The sequence below is a fragment of the Panicum virgatum genome, chromosome 3K (genome assembly GCF_016808335.1).
Source record: "Panicum virgatum strain AP13 chromosome 3K, P.virgatum_v5, whole genome shotgun sequence".
In the NCBI taxonomy this organism is placed as follows: domain Eukaryota; kingdom Viridiplantae; phylum Streptophyta; class Magnoliopsida; order Poales; family Poaceae; genus Panicum; species Panicum virgatum.
Window position 1 is genome coordinate 9,504,735 of NC_053138.1, and position 24,811 is coordinate 9,529,545.

The 24,811-nt window shown below is 48.1% G+C and overlaps 6 protein-coding genes across 7 annotated transcripts; 3 read left to right on the forward strand and 3 right to left on the reverse strand.

The window, feature by feature from the left end:
- The first annotated feature begins 194 nt into the window (after nt 1-194).
- On the forward strand, nt 195-2,727 carry LOC120697391. Its single transcript, XM_039980600.1, has 2 exons — nt 195-1,157; nt 2,088-2,727. Exons 1-2 carry the CDS (start codon nt 362-364, stop codon nt 2,174-2,176), a joined length of 885 nt encoding a protein of 294 aa, XP_039836534.1. The 5' UTR covers nt 195-361; the 3' UTR covers nt 2,177-2,727.
- Nucleotides 2,728-6,347: 3,620 nt separating this feature from the next.
- On the forward strand, nt 6,348-9,200 carry LOC120697392 (RNA-binding protein Y14A-like). The gene is made up of 4 exons (XM_039980601.1): nt 6,348-6,955; nt 8,072-8,208; nt 8,463-8,608; nt 8,877-9,200. Exons 1-4 carry the CDS (start codon nt 6,673-6,675, stop codon nt 8,923-8,925), a joined length of 615 nt encoding a protein of 204 aa, XP_039836535.1. The 5' UTR covers nt 6,348-6,672; the 3' UTR covers nt 8,926-9,200.
- Nucleotides 9,201-9,473: 273 nt separating this feature from the next.
- Nucleotides 9,474-14,535, reverse strand: LOC120697394. Of its 2 annotated transcripts, none has more exons than XM_039980602.1 (7): nt 14,399-14,535; nt 13,441-13,548; nt 13,071-13,146; nt 12,381-12,637; nt 11,144-11,260; nt 10,898-10,949; nt 9,474-10,301 (listed from the first exon to the last, which is right to left on the reverse strand). In XM_039980602.1, exons 2-7 carry the CDS (start codon nt 13,528-13,530, stop codon nt 9,841-9,843), a joined length of 1,053 nt encoding a protein of 350 aa, XP_039836536.1. In that variant the 5' UTR covers nt 13,531-13,548; nt 14,399-14,535; the 3' UTR covers nt 9,474-9,840. The 2 variants fall into 2 exon arrangements, with proteins under 2 accessions (XP_039836536.1, XP_039836537.1); XM_039980603.1 differs by lacking the exon at nt 14,399-14,535 and adding an exon at nt 13,623-13,669.
- A 1,851-nt stretch (nt 14,536-16,386) lies between these two features.
- LOC120701211 (glucose and ribitol dehydrogenase homolog) lies at nt 16,387-18,112 on the reverse strand. The gene is made up of 2 exons (XM_039985347.1): nt 17,070-18,112; nt 16,387-16,708 (listed from the first exon to the last, which is right to left on the reverse strand). The coding sequence occupies exons 1-2, from the start codon at nt 18,094-18,096 to the stop codon at nt 16,686-16,688; spliced, it is 1,050 nt and encodes a 349-aa protein (XP_039841281.1). The 5' UTR covers nt 18,097-18,112; the 3' UTR covers nt 16,387-16,685.
- Nucleotides 18,113-20,753: 2,641 nt separating this feature from the next.
- LOC120701212 (benzyl alcohol O-benzoyltransferase-like) lies at nt 20,754-22,370 on the forward strand. The gene is made up of 2 exons (XM_039985348.1): nt 20,754-21,207; nt 21,392-22,370. Exons 1-2 carry the CDS (start codon nt 20,770-20,772, stop codon nt 22,265-22,267), a joined length of 1,314 nt encoding a protein of 437 aa, XP_039841282.1. The 5' UTR covers nt 20,754-20,769; the 3' UTR covers nt 22,268-22,370.
- Nucleotides 22,371-23,018: 648 nt separating this feature from the next.
- Nucleotides 23,019-24,579, reverse strand: LOC120697395 (benzyl alcohol O-benzoyltransferase-like). Its single transcript, XM_039980604.1, has one exon. The coding sequence runs from the start codon at nt 24,469-24,471 to the stop codon at nt 23,164-23,166; it is 1,308 nt and encodes a 435-aa protein (XP_039836538.1). The 5' UTR covers nt 24,472-24,579; the 3' UTR covers nt 23,019-23,163.
- Between the last annotated feature and the right edge of the window lie 232 nt (nt 24,580-24,811).

Sequence of the window (24,811 nt, forward strand, 5' to 3'; positions counted from 1 at the left end):
GAGCACCACACCATGCAGCTAGCGACAGTGTCACCACACGGCCATCTCCGTCTATCTGCCCGCCCCAGTCCATCAGTCCATGTGTCGCGCCACCGCTTCCCCCACCCGTCGCCGTCGCCGCCGGTGACCTCGGCCCTCACTGCCCCGCCGGGTATATATAGACCGGTCCGGACACCCGACAGGCTATGCTTCCCACTCCAACCACTGATCGCTCTCCAGCTATTCTCACCTGCACCACTTGGATCTCCTCTTCTCTGCGTAGCTGAACGGGCCAGCTGGGCTCCTAGATATCCTAGCTAGCTAGGCTCCTAGCTAGTTTGACTACTATCTTGGTAGGTACGGTGATCGTCGGATCAGGCATATGGCGACCGCGACGACGGAGCAACGGCTCGGCCACGCCGGTGAGGACGACGAGCAGCGGGGCTTCGTTGACTGCGACGGCGGTGACCGCGGCGTCGTGGCGAGGGAGGCGGCGAACCGGCGGGTGTCCCGCCTGGCTGTTGAGGGCGGTGACGCCGGCAGCAGCACGGCCGCCCGTGCCCAGGGCGTCTTGGCCGGCAGGCCGGGGAGGCTGCAGGACGACGCGGTGGCGGCGCGGCGCCGGCGCTCGTTCGGCGGCGCGCGGGCGCTGCCGCCGCCGCACGCGTGGCTGGCGATCGAGGACACGAAGAGGCGGCAGCAGCAGCACGACGGCGACCCGGAGGCGGCGGAGGAGCAGTGGGCGCGGTTCCTCGGCGCGGCGGGGGCCGCCGCGAGGCAGCAGCAGCGGCGGAGCAGCTTCACGGTGGTGCGGCGCGAGCGCGCGGCGCGGGAGGCGTGGCTGGACCGCGCGTGGGAGATGAAGCGGAGCTGGCACGAGCGCAACGGCGGCGCCCCCGACGCGGACACCCCCGTGGTGGTGGTGGTGGGGAAGGGCGGCGGCGGGGGCGGCGCGTCGGGCGCCTCCTCGCCGGCCCACTCCCAGCACGCGGGCTCCGTCGGCGGCGGCGGCGTGGCCATGGACGTGGACGAGGTCCGCGCGTGCCGCGACCTCGGGCTGGAGCTCCCCCCCGACTGCACCGTGGAGGTCCAGTGCTACGGGCTGACGTCCGGCGGCAGCAGCCCCACCCACACCGCCAGCAGCGGCACCGACTCCCCCTGCGCCGTCTCCAGCCCCGGTACGCACGCACTCCGCTGTGTGATGGACTGATTGATAGATAAGTATGTAGTAACCACTGGTCACACACACACACACACACACACACACACACACACACACACACACACACACACACACACACACACACACACACACACACACACACACACACGGATCGAGCTGGGGACGATGGATCTCACAATCTACATACATGTTCAGAACACGTAGTGATTTACTGATAACAATTCAATTCCCCTAGAACGAATAATACAAGAACAATATAATAACTGGTGTTCTAGACCGACGGCGTGCCTTAGACATAGACAGACACGAGACATGTGCCGCAGATAATATCTGCAGGCAAGCATATAATAACCCCCGCGGCAACCTGCCATGGCGGCATGGCCGGCATGGCAAGCACGACGACTGAGTTCCCTGCCAGGTCAGCAAGGGCACTAGACGTAGACGATGGCCTTTATTATTACTGTATTAATTAATCATCAGGAGGGACTGGGGAGGATATACGTAGCTAAATATGATCACCCCGCTCTAGTTGATTAGTGCTCTTCCCCTCCATCTGCACCGCCTACCTTCCCTTTCTTTTCCCCTGCGTCGTCTTCGTCGTCGTCGTGGCATCCCCCGCACCTGCCGCCGGCGAGTCAGCCATCGCCACGTCGGCGGCGCTCCATGGGCCATGGCTCGCTCGCTCTTGTTGCTCTGCTAGTACCTGTCCACGTCTGTCACGATCCGTCTGGGATCCCTGGTCATCATGAGATTCATCGGCATGATGCTAGATAGCTGCATGACCATTACTGGTCGACATCGATCTCGATTAATTAGTTGCGCAACGCATGCACGTCGCGTACCCATCGCAAGAGTGATGTGCGATTACTAGCTGATTTCTGATCTCTGTTTTTTTTCCTTTTTTTCTTTTCTTTGTGAAACGCAGGAGGAGCTGATCCGATGGACGTGAAGGCTCGGCTCAAGGTGTGGGCGCAGGCGGTGGCGCTGGCCTCCACCACCCATCTCGGCTCTTGATGATGCACCCATGCACATATGCTTCGCTTCATTCATCGATTATTATCCGTTCCGATCCGATCTTACAAGCGAGCATGTGGCATCTATAGCAGCATACTCTCTCTCTGTGTGTGTGTGTGTGTGTGTGTGTATATATATATATAGATATATATAGACACACACACAAAGCAAGCGAACAAGCTGGCATCGAGTGTTTTTTTCTTTCAGCCATATCATACATGGTTTCTCTAATATAGCTAGGAGGATATGCAAATTAAATGTGTGTTTACACCGCTTATTTTTCTTCTTCTCCTTCTTCCATTTCTTTTGTTTTGGGGTCTAAACGTGCTTATGCTATATGCATTGGAGTAATAAGTACCTATCTAATCGATCTCTGTGTGTACTTGTACCGCTCCTTATTAATCTTCCATTTGTAATTGGAATAACTTTGTAAACCTCGAGTGCGATATATGTATAATTAACCGTGTGTGCCGTGTGCGTGTAATGAACCATTTGTATGTAAGGATGCAAGTGGGTATCTAGTAGTATTTTTTGGTCAGCTAATTAATTAAGATGACATGCCACTCTAGTTTATTTTTTCTACCAAATTATTTACGCAGAATGCAATTCCGGATCATTTTATCAATTTTTTGAATCGGTCCAATTAATGACTCAAAGTATATAACTTGCCTACCTAATTGTGTGCTATCTACATTTTTAATGGCATATCACATATATGAGGTGTCGTCCAAATCTATCTATAAAGATCGAAAACTTTTGAAAACCTTTCTCACCCAATTTGGGTTCACGATACCTCTCACGTCGGGCCCGTGTATCCGGGCCGAGGAAGGTGGGAGGGGATGGAAACCCATAAAAACAGCGTGTTAGAGAATGTTTCTAAAATTATTTTTTTTGTCACCGGAAAACTTACCCACCCGCGTACCCGGTCAGCCAGTCAACGCCTTCTCCTTTCCTCTGCTCCATGCCCCTGATGGCCCTCGCCGCCGTCCATGCCGTGGCCCTCCATCCCGTGCCGCGCCGCAGCCCCTCGAGCCCCAGCATGGACCACCCCTCCACGCGCCGCCGGCCCTCACGCCGGAGCTCGGCGCCGGCCGCCCCGCGCTAGCTCGACGGTAGACTCCTGACTGGCCATCGCCGGCGGCGGGAAGGCTGCGGAAGGGCACGCCGCTGCGTCAAGCCGTCCGGGCCCTTAAGCCTCCCGGGCCGGCGACGGAAAGGCCACCACGGACGCAACCTGAATTGCTGAGGTCAACCCACATCAGAGCTCCTGCCTCATGTCCTTTCCGTGTTGCTTGTTTGTCCAACAGTTTGAGCTTTGAATAATTTGCTTATGGAATAATTGAGGGACGGCTGGATAGGTCTAAATTATTGCTTGTTGATTATTTTGGGGGATAGCTGGATAGGTCTGAATGCATACTCTTAATCTTTATCTTTGTAACTGGTGGTAACATGAAAGCAGTAGCCAACTAGCATCCTTTTTTCTCACAAAATATGGGCTTTGTGAATTTAACATAAGAATTGTGGTACTGGTCCTTTTAGTGATTGCTGATTTGGTGTTTGAAACAGAACCTGATTAATGAGCAAATCATCATATCTCGACATCACAGGCTAGCAAATCACCATAAGATTTGATTCCAAATTAGTTTTGATGGAAATATATACAAACATACCACAGTAGCCTTTATTGTTTAATTGTGGTTTTATCTATTTTCAAATATGAATATCTCTATCTGAACCTTACATTGTAATGTGTAGATTCATCACTGCAACTTTTAAACTACTTCTGCTAGCTCTTGAGACGAGAGTTTCAGTGCCAACATTTCAGTTCAATGGGAGAATGGACAAATCCAATTTATCAATTATGCATAGCTTTCAGATTATTAATCACAATAATATGTTCTGAAGCTAATATTAAGAATCCATCATGTACAGACAGCAAGTAAAATAAGAGGAATTGATCTTTCAACAGCATTAAACAATACATGCAACACCCTGCCATCTTACCAATTCAATTGTCTATTCTCAATTTTCAGGTAGCTACAATGGAATAAGAGTAAAATGCACCGTGGGCACTTCAACTTGCAGTGCTGTGTCAAATAGATCCATGAACTTAGAAACCAGATATTTAGCCCCTTGAACTTGCGAACCCGTTCACCCCAGGTCCAGCCCGGTTTTGCACGGCACTGTGCGGCCGGGATTTGCTACAGTAACCTAGGATTTGCTACAGTGCAGTGGTTTTGTTTTTCTCTTTTCTAATTTATTTCAGCTGAATCTTTAAAAAATCATAATTCTTCGATACGACATCGTATAAAGATGATTTTTATATGAAAATTGTAGCCCTCGACGAGATCTACAACTTTCTAGTTTTGAGTTTTTTCATTTGATGAAGTTAAGTTGCCCAAAAAAATTATAAAGCAGCATATTAAGTACGCGAAAGACGTTGCGGCTTTATACTGTTTTATCAACATCTTAACAACTTCAAATGCAAAAACTCAAAACTACAAGAATCTAGATCATTAAAAGTGTTAAAAATTTGGTATACAAAGTGTCTTCATTTGACAACAAACAAAAAATATATTAATTTTCTAATGCGACAAGCAAAAGTACGCGATTATTATGGTGCTGTAATTTTATATAATTTTTTTGAACACCTTAACATCGTCAAATGAAAAAATTTAAAACGAAAAATTTGTAGATCTCGTCGAGGTCGAGGGCTACAATTTTCATATAAAAATCATCTTCATCCGATGTCGTATCGAAGAGTTATGATTTTTTGAAGATTCAGCCGAAATAAATTAGAAAAGGGAAAAACAAAACCACGGTTGCTGTAGCAAATCTGGAGTCACTGTAGCAAATCTCGGCCGCACAGTGCCATGCAAAACCGGGCAGGGCCTAGGGTGAACGGGTTCGCAAGTTCGAGGGGTTAGATGTCTGGTTTCTAAGTTCATGGACCTATTTGACACAGCGCTACTAGTTCAGGTGCCCACAGTGCATTTTACTCATGGAATAATAAGGAACGACATGAGTTCTTTGAAGCATATTATAGAGCCATCTGTCAACATAAGGAGATAAAAAGTATTTTTGAATCATAAGTTAATTAGATTTTTTAACTTACGTGCATGTCGCACGTGCGTCTATGCTAGTTAATCCAAACAATTGGATAACTTTCGTGCAGAACTTTTTCCCACCATACCCCCCAACACACACCCCACCCCCGCCCCGAATTTCATTATTTATCGTAACCAAATTACAAAGTATTCAAATCTTACCACCGTTTTCAGGTCTTACCACGTGTAGAACTTATAATGATATATATGTTCCTATACTACATAATTTCTCATCCTGATCCGTACCAATTTTATACTCCTTCCGTTCCAAATTATAAGACATCCCAAGAATTTTGGAGAGTCAAAGCAATCTCAAGTTTGACCAAACTTATAGAGAGAAATATAAAAATTTATGATATCAAATTGATATACTATAAAAATATAACTAATAAAAAATCTAATGGTACTTAGTTTATATAATAAATGTCATTATTCTATTATATAACTTTGGTCAAACATAAAAAACTTTGACTCTCCAAGATTGTTGGAATGTCTTATAATTTGGAACGGAGGGAGTAGCATTTAGCATCTGGATCCATCTCACCTGATTTTTCAGCCATCCAATGTTAATTACATGTGGGGCGTTTTAGACCTATAACTCTTTATTACCTTAAAAGATCATCCCTTGTATGCTATTAGTAGGGCCCCGTAAACACCAAGTTTCTGCTTGTTCAAGGCGCTTAACGTTGCCACATCTGGAGATTTCTATGTACTTCCTCCGTTCTAAATTATAGGTCATTTATTTTTTTTGATTTTAAGTTTGACCATTCGTCTTATTCAAAATTTTGTGCAAAATATTATCTTTTCTGTTGTGGCTTGCTTTATCAATACAAGTTCTTCAAGAATAACTTAAATTTGACTATATTTGTATAGGTTTTTGGAATATAACAGGTGATCAAACTTAAGATTAAAAAATTCAAATGACCTATAATTTATAACGGATGCATGCAATTAATGAGCTCGACAGCCTAACACGACGAGTCGGCTTGAGGTTGCAAGGGCCACCAGTTGTTATGAAGTTTATCCCTAACCCTAACAAAATACTCTTTTGAGATGAAGTAGATTATTAACACAAATTGTTCACTCAGAATCGCATAAATATTTGCCACGCGCAATTGACCTAAGTATCAAACGGATTTGACCGATTTGGTAGTACTCTTTATTTTGCTGAGGACACAAAAGCCTACCTGAACCTGAACCGGAACCGGAAAGGAAAAGAACTACTGAAATATACTCCGTCAGAGGTGTCGAGTACATGTATAGAAATATCTCAGGGGTGTCTTTGAAAAATCCGTAGCCCGACCGACTCGCGATTCCAAACCCCCAAACCCCCAAACCCTCCTCCTCCCTGAACCCGATCCAACCCAATCCCCGGCGGCGGCGGCGGCGATGGCGGCCGTGACCAACGCCGACGTGGAGGTGGTCGACTTCGACCTCGACGACGACGACCTCATGGACGAGGACGCCGGGGCGGAGCCCGCGCCGCCCCCCGCCCCCGCGTCCCGACTCCGCTCCACCATCGCGGGCGACGACGCGCCGCGTAAGACCAAGGGCCGCGGCTTCCGCGACGACCCAAACTCCTCATCCGCCCCCCGCGACACGCGCTTCGGCGCTGGGGGGCGCGCCGACTTCGACTCGCTCGGCTCCGGCGGCGGCCCGGCACCCATCCGATGTGCGTCTCGTCTCTTTCTTTTTTCCCCCTCTAGATTTGGTTCCAACAATTATTTTTCTGGCAATGTACTTGGGGAAGTAGGGTTCTGGACTTTGTCGTAGTGCCCAATGTAAGCTAGTACGTTGTCTGGCTCCATAGATTTGCTGCGAGGGATGTCCAATTTTCAGCTGGCAATCTGAATGCGAAAGTTGAACTTTTCGGTAATCTGAGCTGACTGCAGTCAATAGTACCAGGCAAATATAGCCTCGGTTCCATGCTTTTTCCCCCCTCATTATTTTACTGATTTTAGTCGAGATCAATGAAGTTCGAATTGAGTTGCCGCATGAAACATGGACTAGTCTCATTGTTCTAGGATTTGGCGTGGGGCTTCTTGTCTTGAGATTATTTCCAATTGAAATTTTGGTTGCCTTTATGAGCAGATTGGTTATGTGACTCGTATTGTACTGTCTGTACACTGTAGTATTATGTTCTCCTTTTACCTATTGGTTATCAGTTCTTTCTGATACTTTAGAGATTGTTTTTTGAAGTGAGCCGATGACTGTTCAAGGCACCGATCAGTTTGTTAGTTGTTAGTGATGGCCTGGGGTTATAAATTAAAAGGTTCTATATTTTTTGTAGCTATAAATGGAGTTATTCTCAATCTGACTACTGTTATACACCATCATTTAATTATATAATTCTGAAGTTTTGGTTCCCATGAAGTCACAACATTTGTTAACATTTTGTTTTTGTTGTTTCCCCTTGCTTCGATTTTTTCCTCATACCTCACTTTTACCTTTAACAGTGCATGATTGGGAATATGAAATCTCAAAACTTTCTAGTTCAAGTTAATTTTGATGCATCCACCTACATCATAAAATTTGTTAAACTTCCTTTCAAACAATCTATCCAATTGAATCAGGATTGGTTGCATGTGTTTTATAATATACTCCGCTTGTGTTTTCTGTAAAATAAAGCATATTGATCACATTATTTTTCAAAGGACTATGATATAATGATCACTGTATAATTGCAATTACAGATTTTTTTTAACTTTTTCGGAAGAAATTTCTACTTCGATGATGATAATTGGTGGTTTCACTTTGAGCTAATGTATATTTTGGTCTTTCGTTACAGCAATTGAAGGATGGATTGTGCTGGTCACTGGAGTTCACGAAGAAGCACAAGAAGATGACCTTCACAATGCTTTCCGAGAATTTGGGCAGGTCCGAAACCTGCATTTGAATTTGGATCGTCGTACTGGATTTGTCAAGGTTTGTTTTCTGTTACCTATACTTTTTAAGCCTGCTCACTTAATAACCCTTATTTTAGAGTTTGATAACAGTACTTAACATAATTCCTGAAAGCATTCCTTAATAGCAACTAGTGAATAACTTAGGGTGGAAGCACTTTTATGCAATTATATCTTATCGAATACTTTCAGATCTGGTTTCTGTTGTTTAAAATAGATGTTTTGTTTGCACAATCTCAAGCATTGTTTTTTTTCTTCTCCCCTGGCTCTGTACAGGGGTACGCTTTGATTGAATACGAGAACTTTGAAGAAGCTCAGGCTGCAATAAAAGAACTGGATGGAACTGAGCTTTATGGACAAATAATAAGCGTTGATTGGGCATTTAGCAGTGGCCCTGCTAAGCGCAGAAATTCTCAAAAGAGGTATTTTTTTTCTTGTTTTCCTGTCCAATTTTAGTAGGGGAAAAAAGAAGCAGGTTTATCTGTTAGTTTTTTTTTTGTTTATGATTCCAAGGTAGAGATATTGTTTGGCTTGCATCAATAAAACTGATTATATGTATATATGCCTCCATTTGCTTCTGGCTCCATTGTTATTAATCTCCACTTTCAGCTGTTTCATTGATGCTCGCTACTCACCTGACTTTAAATGAAATATTACTGATTTTATTTGACACGTTTGTGTTTTTGTCAGACCTCCATCAAGAGCTCGTTCTAGGACCCCACCCAAGAGAAGGTACTGATGTTTCCCCAGCATGTCCTGAACTCACTAGGATTGATGAAGTAGTGCAAGAATTCTGGGGATTGCAGATTGCTTGGTGTATCACTGGAGTCTGATGGTTGCTACCCTGCTGTTTTCATTTCGTGACCATGGTAGTTGTATGATACTTTCGCTTCTGGTCGATGGAGTTGTGTTTAACACTATGTTTTACATGCCAGTTTGAGACAATTGTAACCGTGGATCCTTTAAATCTTTGACCTTAACTAGTTATGTGTTGGAATTGGATGTTCATGCGCACCTTGCTCCTGTCTGTAGTTGTTTGTTATTGCACCTCACCGTTTGAGGCAAAGCTGATCGAACAATCAGTGTCTGACGAACTTAGGGAAAATGATGCCTTTTAATTATCGTCATCTATTTCTTGTACGTCAACTTGCTCGCTGTGTTGCACCATGCACTGTCGTGGCGTCAGATATCTTGTACGCAAGATGAAGTGCAGTATTGATACAGGTAAGTTTTGCATTTCCCTGCGTGGAATCCTTGTTTCGAACGTCCAGGTGAACAAACGTAAAAGAGGGAGTAAATAGTAATGATGAATTGATGTCACCACATATCCAAAATGTTGTTCTCACCAATGCATTCCCCTCAGCTTCTACAAAATGACGCATTTATGAGTTCATCTACCACTTATGGCTCAACAGCAACTATAAGCTGGATTACCTTCTCCTGCTTCTACAACAAACAACTCGCCAGGAACAGTTCACAACAACATGCAGCACGCCAGCACCAGAGTCTATAGCCACGGTATACAACACCAACATTCAGCAACAACAGGCACTCGATGGCCCCGGGTGAAGATGCACCTTCTAAGCCCCACTTCATTTGCCTCACGCATCATACTTCGATGACCCACGGCGCGGCAGAAAGCCAGCACTTCGGCTCAGGGTTTCTGTTCCATCTGTGTGCGCTTCATGAGGTGACTGAGTTTGGCTTCAACCGCGTCCAGCTTCTCCAGAAACTCGTCTTGACCATCATCATCAGCCTCAGCTTTTACCAGCCAGTCCTGCTCTTGCTTGCTTGAGATTTCCGTACCCAATTCTTGGTGGCCAGTTACTCCGATACCATAAGGTTGCCTGCTGGTTGTAGCAGATTCAGTGCCATGGCTGGGGTCTGGTGATTTGGATGTTGAGCTTGGCTTCAGGATCTCTGCGGAAGGGAGATTGCCATACTTCTGAGCCTTTGGGCTGGAAGCACTGTTTGTGGCTGATGGAGGTGCCAGGGCGACAGGACCTCCCTGGGATGTACTCGAAGCTGCGCATCCTGATAGCTGCACGCCTCCGCTGCTATCACCATATTCATCATCTGACGATGACTGGTCATATGTTGTGCTCTTCTCTGATTCTGCAAACATTCAGAGACATCAATGAACATGGTACCAACATAGTAATACACATAATTTGCAGGAAGTGGCATCACTGTCAAGTTTTATATTTTGTTTTTCACAGGTTACCACACAAGAACTGTAAGAAGGGCAAAAACGATGACAAATGGAGTAAACTAATTTCACAGGTTTGATAAGGAGCTAGGAGTTACATGATGCACAACATAATAAATGGTTAATTTTTATTTTCAAATTGAGATTCAGGAAAGCCTCTAAAAGAGTTTCAACTTTCAAGTTTTGAGCACCCGAGTTCCTTTCCTTTTGAGGAATCTATGCTTCAGACTGCTCAAAATGTAAGTTTATATACACATGGTCTATGCAGAAAGATGAAATGCAACACCATTTTGGTCTAGTAGTGAAAAAAATCATTTCCTCATCTGTAGTAGGACTTAAGCAATTAGCTAATTTTGGATGGCAGCATGCAGATACAAGAAATACTAGTAGTCTATAATTTAACCATTATTTTTTTGTCCGAAAATGGAAATTCTAAAGGATCACCGTTTCTCAATGCTCAACCATCACAGTGACTTATCCACATGAGATTAGTACGCAGTACCAGATTTAGAATGTCGAAGTAGACGAGCAGCATGCCATCTTTTTTTATTTGCCTGGTAACATTAAAATAAACATATTATTAGATGGATATAAATATTATAGACAATAAATTGGGCTGCAAACTGCACCTCATTATAATAGACAATAAATGCATGCTATCCTGAAGAGTGATCATGAGTCACCTATGCTCATTATATTCTAGCATCTAAAAACTTGAAAGCTTAAAAATTTGCAACCCATTGGTTACCTGTGAAAGAGGTACGGTCCAACCATTTATTAGGGACCACTCAAGGGTAGGCCTCAGGTCATCACGATTAGCATGATAACGCTTGCCTTCACCTATGGGAGGTGCCAGCAGCTTTACCTGCAGTCAGATGTTCAATATGGTGTGGATATATTCTATAAGGAGCTGTTCTTTGCTAAAAAGCCACAAAAGGCATCAAAAGATAATGATCAAACAATAAAATGTTACTCATACAACAACAACAACAACAACAACAACAACAACAACAACAACATAGCCTTTTTCCCCAAGCAAGTTGGGGTAGGCTAGAGATGAAACCCGAAAGAAATAAGTTCAAAGTTCAGGCACATTGATAGCTAGTCTCCAAGCGCTCCTATCCAAAGCTATTTCTTTAGAGATATTCCAATCCTTAAGGTCTCTCTTAACCGACTCATCCCACGTCAGTTTAGGTCTACCTCTACCCCTCTTTACATTATCGACCCGCTCAAGAACCCCATTACGCACCGGCGCCTCAGGAGGCCTTCGTTGGACATGTCCAAACCATCTCAGCCGATGCTGGATAAGTTTCTCCTCAATTGGTGCCACCCCGACCCAAAATGTTACTCATAACTACAAAAAAAAGGAAACCCAAAATGGATCCCTGAATGCAAGGCATCAATTAACTATTCCAGCCAATGTGTTCACATTGTACACTTTTGCAAAAGTACTACAAATGGTGATTGTTTGCAACTTTTAAAATTCAAATGTGCATACGAATAAAAGGAAAACCATTGCTTGCTCAACTTATAAATAATTCATTCTCGAATGTTACATTATGTTGTAAAAGGTTAACAAGAACTGAACTATTTCATATTAAATTCCTAATGCAAACAGCCTCCAAAGATGTATTTTACGACCTTGCTAGGTACATTCATCACATAAATGACCCATTGTAATCAACTAAAACTAACCACACTGACCAAGGAACACAGAGATCACATCTTCCTACACAGTAAATGAGGCAGGGACACTTTAGTCATTTATATATGATTTTCATAGCTTGAAGTCCTATGTATCATGTAAAGAAAGAAAAAACTTCTGCAGTTCTAAAACATCAAAAGAAAAGAAATAGCAGGAATTAACTAGTTGGACAAGTATAGGCTAGGTCATATGTATTACACAGTACATGCACATGGGAATCACATGCAAATTAATGAGCGTAACAGGTAACTTCTAGTCAAATGGTAGCTCAGATGCGTACCTCCACCGTATCTTCATTGAGTAACTTAGTAATTGTCCCAGACCAATAACAACCTTCATTCAACCAATCAACCAGATCACCTACTTTCCAAGCTTCATCAACAATTGCTGTGACATCACTATTTGGGAACTGCTCAGGAACTTCGTGTCCATAACACCATTGAGGAAAAGAAGGCCTTATCATGAGTTGAATACTCTCTCTTGAATTTTTATTGGAGCTCGCTGGGTTCTTTTCGAAGACCTGGACCCATTCCTTCTCTGCAAGGAAGCAACAAGGGGAGTGAACATAGGGTGCATATAATTAATGACTAATGTTATTCATATGCTCTTTTCAACAATACAAGCAGGGAAGGGGACTAGATAAGTTCTTTTCAACAATAGATGCCAAAGTGCATAAGTGCTTGTGGTTCCTTTGTGTTCATCTAAGGCCATCTTCTAATCATTAGGAATAGATAGGTTGTACAAGAAAGGAAGGTACATAGATATCAGAAGTATGAAATATTAACAATTTTAGCATTACTCCTGAAAAGAAAAACATTCCCTACAGGGTGAAAGCCGGTGGGTTTTCTCGGCCGGCTTGGCTGAGATTTCTTTCTTATGCAACACTGTGGGGGCGATCTTCCCCCGTCGGTCGAGTTTTTTTTTTTTCAAACACAAGAGAACTAAGATAAAGGCATAAAGCTTGGCTTACCTTCACTTGTATAGTCAATATACTCCAAGTAATATTCCAGGTAACCAGCAGACTCGTTGACACGCTTATTAAGTACCTGAAAAATAGCTGCATTTAGTTAATCCACATGCTCTACTTTTGTCCATCAAAAATAAACTAAAGATTCATCTACGATTCATTATGGTGCTGTACTTATGTATGTGGAACATTAATAAACTACAGCTAGATGTTCATGTGTGGTTCATGAGATGCATGGTGCGACAAGGGAAAATCATGTTAACGTGAAAGCTGAGGAGAGATAACTTGAAAATCAACAGTTTAAACATACTAAAACAAATGCAAACAAGGTACAATAGCTGAAGAAATCAAAGGCAAGGAAAAAGGGCCTGACCTTGCAGCGAAACCATGCACCCCTGTAACCGGTCAGGAAGCACTTGTATTCCGCGAGATCGCCAATCTTGAAAGGAAGAAGAAATTCCATCTATCTCCAGCTACCAATCTAGGGGCACAAAACACATGTAGTAATCAGCAACAGAAACGATGCTCCCTATTCTCGCAAAAAAAAAAGTTCACCGTTTTAGTTTTAGAGGCGTTTCATTGGGATCCTGGACAAGTTGCCTGGGTGAAAACATTGCGTGGGGATGGCCTGAGAACTTCTTAAATATTGCCTTGTCAGGCACGCACGGGCTAATGCTGTTTGGTTGATCACATCTACCTGGAAAATAACGTAAAGAAACAAGGTGCCCATTGAAAGCTAGAAAACGTAAAACAGCAACATACGCCTTGATTCGACGTATCACCTCCTCTGCCTTTTCCGTGACAGGTCAAACCCCCCGACCTTTCTTGCCGTTCTTATTGTCGCGACAACAGGAAGATTTTGGAGCATCTCTGGTCGAAAATGTTCAAGACTAGTGGTCTGGCTTGCAGGTCTGAACGCGGGCAAGCGAGAGGACGGTGACCAACTTACTTACCATGGGTGCGACTGCGGCGGCGGCGACTCTCGCGCATCGTCGAAGCCAGATAGCACGGAGGGAGAGAGGTGCTACTGCATTCTGCCTGATGATGGAGCTAGGCAGCCAGCCGCCAGGCGGCCGATCGATTTCGACTGCCCGGCCCTGGACGAGCAGCCTGCGCCAGGCAGGGAACCAAACAAGCTACAGGCAGATCCCCACCCTGCAGGCAATTCCTCCCCAGGGCTCCAACCAAACGAGAGATTCCCCAATACCCGTTGCAATCGATTTCGGACGCCCGCGACGAAACAAAACTAGTAACCGAAGGCGGAAATGGCGAGACGCAACCGAGGAATAACCCAAAAGCTCTGCTCGGAGAGGTGGGGGCAGGGGGCGTACCGGGAGAGAGAGGGGCCGAGATCGATCAGCGCGGTGGCCGGCGCCTCGTCTCGCCCCGTCTCCGAGGGCTGCACCACTGTGCATGCGGGGGGAGGAATTCAGAAGTTGAGCAGCGGTGTAGTAGGTAGCTAGGTAGGAGAAATTATGTATTAACCCTAAACTTGTGTAGCGGGCCAGGCCTGCTAATGACGAGGAGAAACGGGCGGCGACGGCCCATGTTTTGGTTTTACTATTGTTTTCCTCCCCTCGCAACTCGCATGCACAGTAAGGAGCTCTTCCTCTCTCTCGAACTCTCCCAGTTACTGTTTGAGAGGGGCGAGAGCGGGCAATTTGGTCCCCGCCGGCGGAGCCGGTGGTCTCCCTCACCTCTGATGGCCCCCTGGGCTTCGCGAGGTGCGGCAGACCGCTGTGCTCCTCCCGGTCGGGGGTGGTGGTCCCGGTTGGCCTAGGGTTAGGGTTTGGTTTCCAGCGGCGGCGTCGAGGAATAAGGTTCTTTCGGGCTCTTGCTCGCCTCGCTGGTACTCCGCTCCGGTGCCGGCGACGAGCTCGTGGAGGAGGGTCTCCCCGTGTGGAGTCTCTGTATAGGAGTCCGTCGGCAGCGGTTCGTCGTCCTCGAGGAGTGACGAGGTCGCCGGCTTTCTGCATTGAAGGTGCGGAGGTGGCTGTTGGTCTCGTGGATGACTGGTGGTTGGATCGGGCTCGTGTTCCCATCATGGCGGTCGGCGGCAGCGGCGAGCTTCGGTCCAAGATCGAGGGTGCTCGGGGTGCGGCCCCGGCCGATGGGCTTCTCGGCGTTGGCACTATCTCGTTCTTAGGGACGAGTGTCTGTTGCGGCTTGTCAAAGCATTCGCGCGAAGGTGCTCCCTCCGATCTAGGCGGCGGCGGCCGGAACTGGCGATCTTCGGTGGTCGCGTCTGGAGCTTTCGGCTTGCAAGAGGTCTGGGGACTTGGGTGTAATTTCTTTTTTCTTGAGGGTCTTTTACAAGATGGGTGGGACAGTTGTCCTCTGTATCTTTGTATGGTGTATCTGTAATAGTATTGTACGTCTTCCTTAACTTTTAATACAGGTATGCTTTCATAAAAAAAAACTCGCATGCACAGTGGATGGTCATTCGTAGCCGAAGCGGCAATATTTTCCTAGAGAAAATATCATTAATGGATATATAATACTCATTTCATTTTAAATAAATATATTACCGTCATCTATCTATCCCTCTTTAGAAAAGGGGGTGTTTCTATGGTATTGTTAACTTACGTCCGTAAAAACAACCATAGGTATATGTATGACAGGATCAAGTTTCATACATATAGAGACATCATAAGTGAATAATCAGTAACAGTGTCACGTAAAAGAGAATTACAACAAATAGAAGATTATCAGAGTTATACAGCTTATCCTGGAAACGAATGCTCCAAACCTCACAGGCAATTGACTAGGGGTTGCGCATGCCTAGAACTCAACATCATCTTCAAAATATATTACCGTCATCTATCTATCCCTCTTTAGAAAAGGGGACTGTTTCTATGGTATTGTTAACTTACGTCCGTAAAAACAACCAGCAAAATCGGTGCTGGGAGTCCAATCGGAGCTGGAAGTCTAAAACCGTTTCAAGTATATCGCCTATCTGCACTGCATTTAGAGATGGTAATGAGCCATAACTTTAGTGGTAATTTCAGTCCAACTTGACCCTTTAATTTCTAGTGTCCCTTTAATTCCTAGTGGTCACTTTCTTTAATTCTTTTAGCTTTTTTCTTTAATTCTTTTAGCTCAAAATTGTATACCCAACTTGGCCCTTTAATTTTTAATATAAAATTTTGTATAAGATTAAAGTCTCGTTCTTTTAGGGCCCAACCTTTAAATTATTTAAATCAAATTTGACCACCCCTAACTGCACTTAACTGCACCTGGTGTTAGTAGTTTAGTTTGCCGTTCGACACGGTGGAGGGTGGTATATAAATTAAATATAGACACAGCACGAGATCGATATTACGAAGATTGCCACGGAGGCTTCACGCACGCATATATTTATTATTCATGCACATCCCTTCGCTTTTTACACGTGCTGTGCGCTCAGATCACGGCGCACTGGCCGACCCCACTACAGCTAGTAGCGTCTGCACGTACACTGACACTACCCGGAGTCCCGGACACACGTGAGTAGTACACACGTGTCACTTCTTCCCTTCGAACTTCGACACGACACACACAGCAAAAGGACTCCTCGCTCCCATGGCGACACGACGACATCGCCGGCGACCCTCGAGCTCCCCGGCCTGCGGCTCCTCTCTAGCCGTTGACGATGACGCCTCCTGCAAATCCACGCATGCACGACATGTATGTCCACAAGTCAGTCAACTATGGGTGTGTTTAGATCTCACAAAAACTCCAAACTTTCCATCAACATCAAAATCACATCGAAACATTAAATATAGCAAATGACAAACTAATTGCATAATTTTAATATACATTGCGGGACGGATCTTTTGAGCCTAGTTAGATCATTGTAAGACAATATTTACCACAAACAAATAAAATGTGCTACAATGTCCGATGTTACTTTTTCTACCCGTTTTTCAGGGGTAGAAACACAGCCTATATGTAACATGTACTTGTATATATACATACTATATATATAGTATATGTGTGTACTACAACATATATACACCGTACCGTTGACGTGGAGGAACTGTCCGGACATGTAGGACGAGTCCTGCTCGCTGGCGAGGAAGACGAAGCTGGGCGCGACCTCGGCGGGCTGGCCGGCGCGCTTCATGGGCACCTCGGAGCCGAACTGCCCGACCTTGTCCTTGCCGAAGGACGCCGGGATGAGCGGCGTCCACACGGGCCCCGGCGCGACGCCGTTCACGCGGATGCCCTTCTCCGCCAGCTGCAGCGCCAGCGCTCGGGTGAAGGCCACGATGGCGCCCTTGGTGGACGTGTAGTCCAGCAGTGTCTTGTTCCCCTTGTACGCGTTCACCGACGACGTGTTGATGATGCTGCCGCCCTCGCCCATGTGCCGCAGCGCGTGCTTGGTCACCAGGAAGTAGGACAAGATGTTGGTGCGGAAGACGCGGTCCAGGTCCGCCTCCGTCACCTCCGCCAGCGACGGCCGCTCGTACTGCTCGGCGGCGTTGTTCACCAGCACGTCGATGCGCCCGCCGTAGGCGCCGGCGACCTCCTCCACCACGCGGCGGCAGTGCTCCTCGTAGCCCAGGTCGGCGGGCACCGCCATCGGGACGCGGGCGCCCGTGCGGGACTGGATGCCGCGCAGCGCCCGCAGCGTCTCCTCGGCGTCCCGGTCCTCGTGGCCCTTGACGTAGGTGAAGGCCACCGTCGCGCCCTCCAGCGCGAAGCACAGGCACACCGCGCGCCCGATGCCGGAGTCGCCGCCGGTCACCAGAGCCACCTTGCCCTTGAGCTTCTCCGCCGACTTGTAGTTCTGGACGATGGCCTCCGGCCGGGGGTCCATGGCGTGCTCCTTCCCGGGCTGGGACCCCTGCTGCTGCGGCGGGAACTGCTGCTGCGACGCCATGGCGCGGACCGGCGGCGGCGGCGACGGCCTGATCGCCCTAGCTCTACTACCCCAAGGCCTGGCCGCGAAGGAATCGAGCGCGGCTCCTCTACTACTACTGGCTGATGGACGGAGAAGGTGTGGTGATCTTGGGAGGAGCTGGTGGAAGAGGAGCAGCGCGCGCATGGCACGGTGAGGGAGACGCGAGGTGGCGCGGGGGAATTTAAACAAGGGGGCGACGCCGGCAGGCGCGGGCGCGTGGCCGGGGAGGTGGGAGGGACGTGGCGGGAGGCTCGCATCCGTCGCGCCCACGCGTCGAGTCTCGAGCTCGGAGAACCGGCACGACCACCGCTTGACGTACCGGACGCGTCCATCGATCTATTGGATTTCTCTAGCAGCGTCAGTGCTTCCTTCCATCGATTAGGCTGCCGGCCCAAGCCCCAGGGCCAATGTTTAGTTTGGGATGGAAAAAATTTCGCGAAATTTTTCCTTATCTTTGATCACTAATTTAGAGTATTAAATAAGTCTAATTACAAAACCACCTGCAGGACTCCTGGTAAATTCGCGAGACCAATCTAATGAGACCTTTGATCGCAAGTTTAGAAGATGGTTACTGTAGTATCACTGTAGCAAATCATCAATTAATTACCGTCACTAGATTCATTACGAAAAGTTACACCCATCCCTAAAAAAGTTTTGCAAATAGACTTCATTTAGTACTCCATACAGACATTCGTCTTTTTGTGTAATTTTGATGTAACTGGTAGCCAAACACGGCCCTGCTTGCAACGCAAAGCAGAGCAGCCAGCAACACTCAGCCATCCTCTCTAAAAAAATAAATATGTAGCACTCAGCCACTGAACCACATCTACTAATTAATCTTTTTGCGCTTCTGTCCTTGATTCACACAAAAGGTTACAACCGAAATTCACTAGCTTCCTCAAATCAGCTATCTATCTTCTATTATTTTATTATTTGACCAACAAACGGAGGCTCCACGTTCGCTCTCAAGCCCTAGAAATTCCCACATTAATCGGAAAAAAGAAAAAAAAAATCTAAATTACTCACCACTACCATTATAATAAAATTAGTCAAAAATACATCTTACGAGAAAATAAGAGAAATTTAAATTACCCATAACTGTCATTATAATAAAGTTAGTCAAAAATACCCTTTATCTTATTAGCCAGGCTCACCGCAACCATTGTACGTAACATGCGGCACATAAATACGTTAATCGCAGATCTAAACAAAATTTATATGAGGAAAACAAGTTGATGTCATCATCACATTTTCATAAATGAGACAGATTTACCTTTTTAAAAAATCTAAACAAAACTCATTTGAGGAGAACATGTTGACTTCATAAAAACAATATATAGGACTTGCCGCTAGAGTTCCACAATATGGTTCGCCTCTGCGCAAATGTAACCCTATATAATATCTAGCCGTGCAAATGCACGTGTAGCCCACCTAGTTTAAGTTATTATAGCTCCTCTTGTGGTCTTGCCTAGGCAGTATGAAACTATTTCACTAGCTGCTGCTAGTGCTCCCAGCACCTAGCACATGCGCTGGGCCAGCTTCAGCCCAACAGCCACAAGTTGGACTGTTACACTATACATGTTATATGCTAAAATTGAAATTATTTGTAATATTCTGATGTTTCAAGAGCTATTCTGAAGCTGTCATTATATGGTTCATGGATAATAAGTGTTCCGTTCTTATTTTTGGGAGAGAGCTAGGGTTAGTGAGAGGAGATGAGAAGTTTAGACCCACCAAATTCATCCAACAGAAACTGAAATCCTACATGTGGAGGAGTAAGATTTTGTTTGGATCCAACCGTTAATGGATGATAGAGATAAATTTTAGCACTAACTTATTTAAATGAGAGTGCTAATGGAGTGGAATAAATTTTAGTCAAGTTTCGAAATCTTTAGCTTGTGTAAGATATGTGTTAAAATTTAGCACTCTATCTTAGTCCATTCAAATAGGTCCTAAGTCAAAAAGAAAGTGTAAAAATTTAACCGATTTCCATGAGCTGGAATCTGTCGACAGATGCATATTAGGCTAGATTTGATTTTTTAAGTTTAAGTTATAAGTCCCATCATATCATATGTTTAAACACCAATTAGGAGCAGTAATCATAGATTTATTATAAATCTGATTTTATAAGTCGTAAATTAATATATTAAGACAAATTAATCCATAATTTGACCATTAATTATTACAGTAGCCATCCGCTAATCGTGCATTAATTATATTAGATTCGTGTAGAGATACAATTGCAACTTATGTAATTATTTTTATATTAAATTGACATCAAAACATTCGAATTAACATCCGAACATTCGACATGACAGATACTTAAAAAGCATATCTGACAAGCCACCTGTATAGAAGTAGCGAAAGGGTCTGTAGCCTAGTGGTTATAAGAGCCTCGGTAGCATCTGAGGTCATGGGTTCGACTTTCCATGGGAGCGAATATTCTAGGATTTAACGACGTTGTGCATTAAGTGGTAGGCGATGTTCCCGTCGACAGCGAGACGACTATGGTGACTTCGTCAATCTCGAGAATTTGCCGGCTCAGTCTTCGAAGATGCTCCTAGGAGTAGGGTTTGCGTTGTGTGCGTTGTGAGTGTTTGAGTTGTACTGTGTAATTTAAAATAAAACCACAATAAAAAACGTAGCTCACAATAGAAAATTTTCAAAAGCATCTTGAAGAAGTACATCAGCTTGCTCGTTTTGTATAAGTCAAAACGTAGCTCGAGATCTGTATTGCCATAGGGCATAAGCGCATAACCATCGTATAGCACCTCAAGTCAACTGGGAAGCGAAGGAGCACACGGCGATACGGCGGCCATGGCGCTGACCTTCACCGTGCGCCGGCGCGACCCGGAGCTCGTCGGCCCTGCCGAGCCGACGCCCCGCGAGACCAAGCGCCTGTCCGACATCGACGGCGTGGAGGGGTTTCGCGTACAGACGCCGTGCATGTTCTTCTTCCGGGGCCTGCCGCGCGCCGACGCCGGGCCGCCGCCAGCTGGCGTCATTCGCAGAGCCCTCGCCGAGGCGCTGGTGCCTTACTACCCGCTCGCCGGCCGGCTGCGGGAGGTGGAGGCGCGGAAGCTAGTCGTTGACTGCACCGGCGAGGGGGTGATGTTCGTCGAGGCTGACGCCGACGTGCGGCTGGTGGAGCTGGAGGCGGCGGGCCTGAGGCCACCGTTCCCATGCGCGGGCCAGCTTCTGTTCGACGTCCAAGGCTCCGGCGGCTTGTTCAACTGCCCCTTGATGCTCATCCAGGTAACGTTATTAAGACCGTGAAATTCTGTGAAGATTTCCTACAGAATTGAAAACATGAAAACATAGTTTCTGCAAAATCTATGTGTTTCCGAATTGAACTTATATTAAACCTAGCAGCTTCCTTTGCGTGCGTGCACCATGACTATGAGCTTGCAGAGTTGTAACATGATCGCTCGATCTCTAGGTAACCCGGTTGCTCTGCGGCGGCTTCGTCTTGGCGCTCCGCCGCAACCACACCATCTGCGACGCCATCGGCCTCGTCCAGTTCCTGTCCGCCGTCGCGGGGCTCGCCCGTGGTCTCCCCGCTCCCACGGTGTCGCCAGCATGGTCTCGAGAGCTCCTGGAGGTGCGGTGCTCGAGCTCGCCGCTACCCCGCCCCGAGCCGGACGCCGTGCGGCAGCCGCCGCCGCCGCCGCCCGGCGTCACGGTCCTGCGGACGTTCACCTTTGGCCCGGCCGATGTCGGCGCGATCCGGAGCGGCCTCCCGCCGGGCCTCCGGGACACCGCCACCAGCTTCGAGGTGCTCACGTCGGCTCTCTGGCGCGCCCGCACAGCCGCGCTCGAGCTCCCGGCGAACAAGGACGTGCGCCTGGTGTTCATCGCGAACTTCAGGGGCGTGCCCGGGGTGGGCCTTCCCGCCGGCTACTACGGCAACGCGTGCGTGCCCGTGCCCGTGCGGACTACCGTGGAGGCCCTGCTCGCCGGCTCGCTGGGTGACACGGTGGAGCTGGTGCGCGAGGCGAAGGCGACGGTGACCGCCGAGTACGTGCGGTCCGTCGCCGTCGACCTAGGGGTGCTGCGCCGGCGGCCGTACAAGGGCATGGCGAACGTGTTCATCGTGTCGGACTGCCGGCGCGCAGGGTTCCACTGCGTCGACTTCGGGTGGGGCGTGCCGGTGTACGGCGGCCCCTCCTCCGCGGTGTTCGGGGTTAGCTTCCTCGTCGCCGTCAGGAACGGTGACGGGGAGAACGCCGCGGCCCTGCCGATCGTGCTGCCTCGGCCGGCGATGGATCGTTTCGCAGTGGAGGTGGAGAGGTTGTTGAAGGAACACACGTTCTAGCAATGCAAAAAACACCCCTTTAATATTTAGATACTCTCGAATTGCACTTGTGTGTAGAATGCTTGTTTGCAGAACTGTTATTTGTCATTTGACTTTTCCTTCATATAAGTGCAACTTCTCTAAAAACCCTCGGGTTTGAACCTCAGACCTGTGGGGTGCCGCCGGAATGCTTCGATCAGTTGGTCTAGCACCTTTTGACAAAAGTGCAACTTCACCTGGAGATCAACATACCATATCTAATTTTTATAGCCACTACGTCTGCTTAGAGGACCTAGAACGAATTACCATGTTAATCAATGCAAAAACAGATTTATGCTAACTAATCCTTTTGTGCAAACCATACAAACTTCAATCCGTATCACCGGATTAACATCCAAGGAGGTGCGCAGGGGGAGTAGGAGGGTGGATTTGCAAAAGAGTGAGAGGCAGACGGTTAATTGTAAACTTATTCAATCCCACATGTACCTTGGATGTTAATCCGGTGGCCTAGATTGAAGTTTGCACGGTTTGGACAAAGGAATTCATTTGCACTTAATATGCTCCCTTATTCGACTGAAGCCTTACTAGAACACAACTCTTAATTAGCATCTTTGCATCTAAAACGGTAGGAAGAGATCAATGAACCAAGAAAGTAATCAAGCATCTCAATCAACCTCCCAGCAGCATGGAAATGTTGCTCTTGAAGGCAAATTTTCTACGTTTAGATGGAGATGGGACTGTACAGCACCTACGGCCGTAAAGAAGACTGATATCAACTAATTGAAAAGGGGCATGATAATCTTCCTTACATTATTTTTCACACCAAGGAGCAACCGAGCAAGGAGGAATCAGGAGCCAGGCTATGACTTCCTAGTTGCTCTAGTTCCTACAATGCCGGAACGGACAAGGGTACACTACTAGCCCTTCAACAACGCCTCCACCTCCGACGAGAACCTGTCCATGGCCGGCCGCGGCAGCACGATCATCACGGCAACCGCACCCTCCTCCCCGCCGCCGTTCTCGACGTGGACGAAGAAGCTCACCCCGAACAGCGTCGCCGCGGGGCCGCCGTACATCGGCTCGCCCCACCCGAGGTCCACGCGGTGGAAGCCGGCGTGCCGGTTGTCCGACACGAGGAACAGGTTCGCCATCGCCACGAACGGCCGCCCGCGCAGCACCAGCAGGTCCACCGCCGACCACACGTACTCCGCGGTCACCGCCGCCTTGGTCCCCCGCACCAGCTCCACCGCGTCGCCCAGTGAGCCGGCCAGCAGCGCCCCCGCGGTGGTCAGCGCGGCCACGGGCACGCACGCGTTCCCGTAGTATCCGGCGGGGAGCCCCAGCTCGGGCACGCCGCGGAAGTTGACGATGGCCACCGCGCGCACCTCCTCGTCCGGCGGGAGCTCGAGCGCGGCCGTGCGGGCGCGCCAGATGGCCGCCGTGAGCGCCTCGAAGGTCGTGGCCGCGAGTTTCGGAGGGATGCCCCTTTGGATCGCGGCGACGTCGTCTGGACCAAAGGTGAAGGTCCGCATGACCATGTCGCCAGGCGGCGGCGGAGGCGGCGGCACCGGGTCGAACTCACGGTGAGGGAACGCCGGCTTTGGCGGGCGGCGCGCTTCCAGGAGCTCGCGGGACCATGCGGGCTCGATGGTCGGCGCGGGGAGGCCGCGGGCGATCTCGGCCGCGGCGGACATGAACTGGGCGAGGCCGATGGCGTCGCAGATGGTGTGGTTGAGGCGGAGCGCGAGGACGAAGCCGCCGCAGAGCAGCCGGGTCACCTGGATGAGCAGCACGGGGCAGTTGAGCACGCCGCCGGAGCCGTCCACGTCGAACAGCAGCTGGTCCATGCACGGGAACGGCGGCCTCAGCCCGGCCGCCTCCAGCTCCGCCAGCCGCACGTCGGCGTCGGCCTCGACGAACATCACCCCCTCGCCGGTGCAGTCGACGACCAGCTTCCGCTCCTCGACCTCCCGCAGCCGCCCGGCGAGCGGGTAGTACGGCACGAGCGCCTCGCCGAGAGCGCGGCGGATCACACCTGCCGGGTCGTCGCGGCCGTCGCCATGCGCGCGCGCCCCGCCACGGTAGAAGAGGAGGAACGGGACCTGCGAGCGCAGCGTCTCCTGGTCGTCGATGTCGGACAGGCGCTTCGTCTCGCGCGGCGTCGGCGCGGCAGGGCCGACGAGCACCGGCTCCCTCCGGCGCACCGCGAATGCGAGTGTGGCCATGGCCGGCGCCTGTACGTGCTCCTTTGGTTCCGGAATGCGGTGCAGGATGATATGGCCTGATCGAGTGATCGATCGATGCCTGTGGGCACGTGTTTTGACTTGGAAAAATCGAACAGGTTCAAGTGATTGGCTTTGGATATTTCCAACTGTGTAGTGTTCAGAGATGCCGAAATTGGAGACTTGTGAATGTAGTGCACTGCCACATCGTTTTTAAGTTTGGACAAGTATTCAAACATTCATAGATGATGCTTGGTTGGTAGCCCTCCATTTCTGAAATATGCTGCGTTTGTCAGAATACAAGCCGGCAGGGGTAGGGAAAAATTAATTGCAAACTGACAGA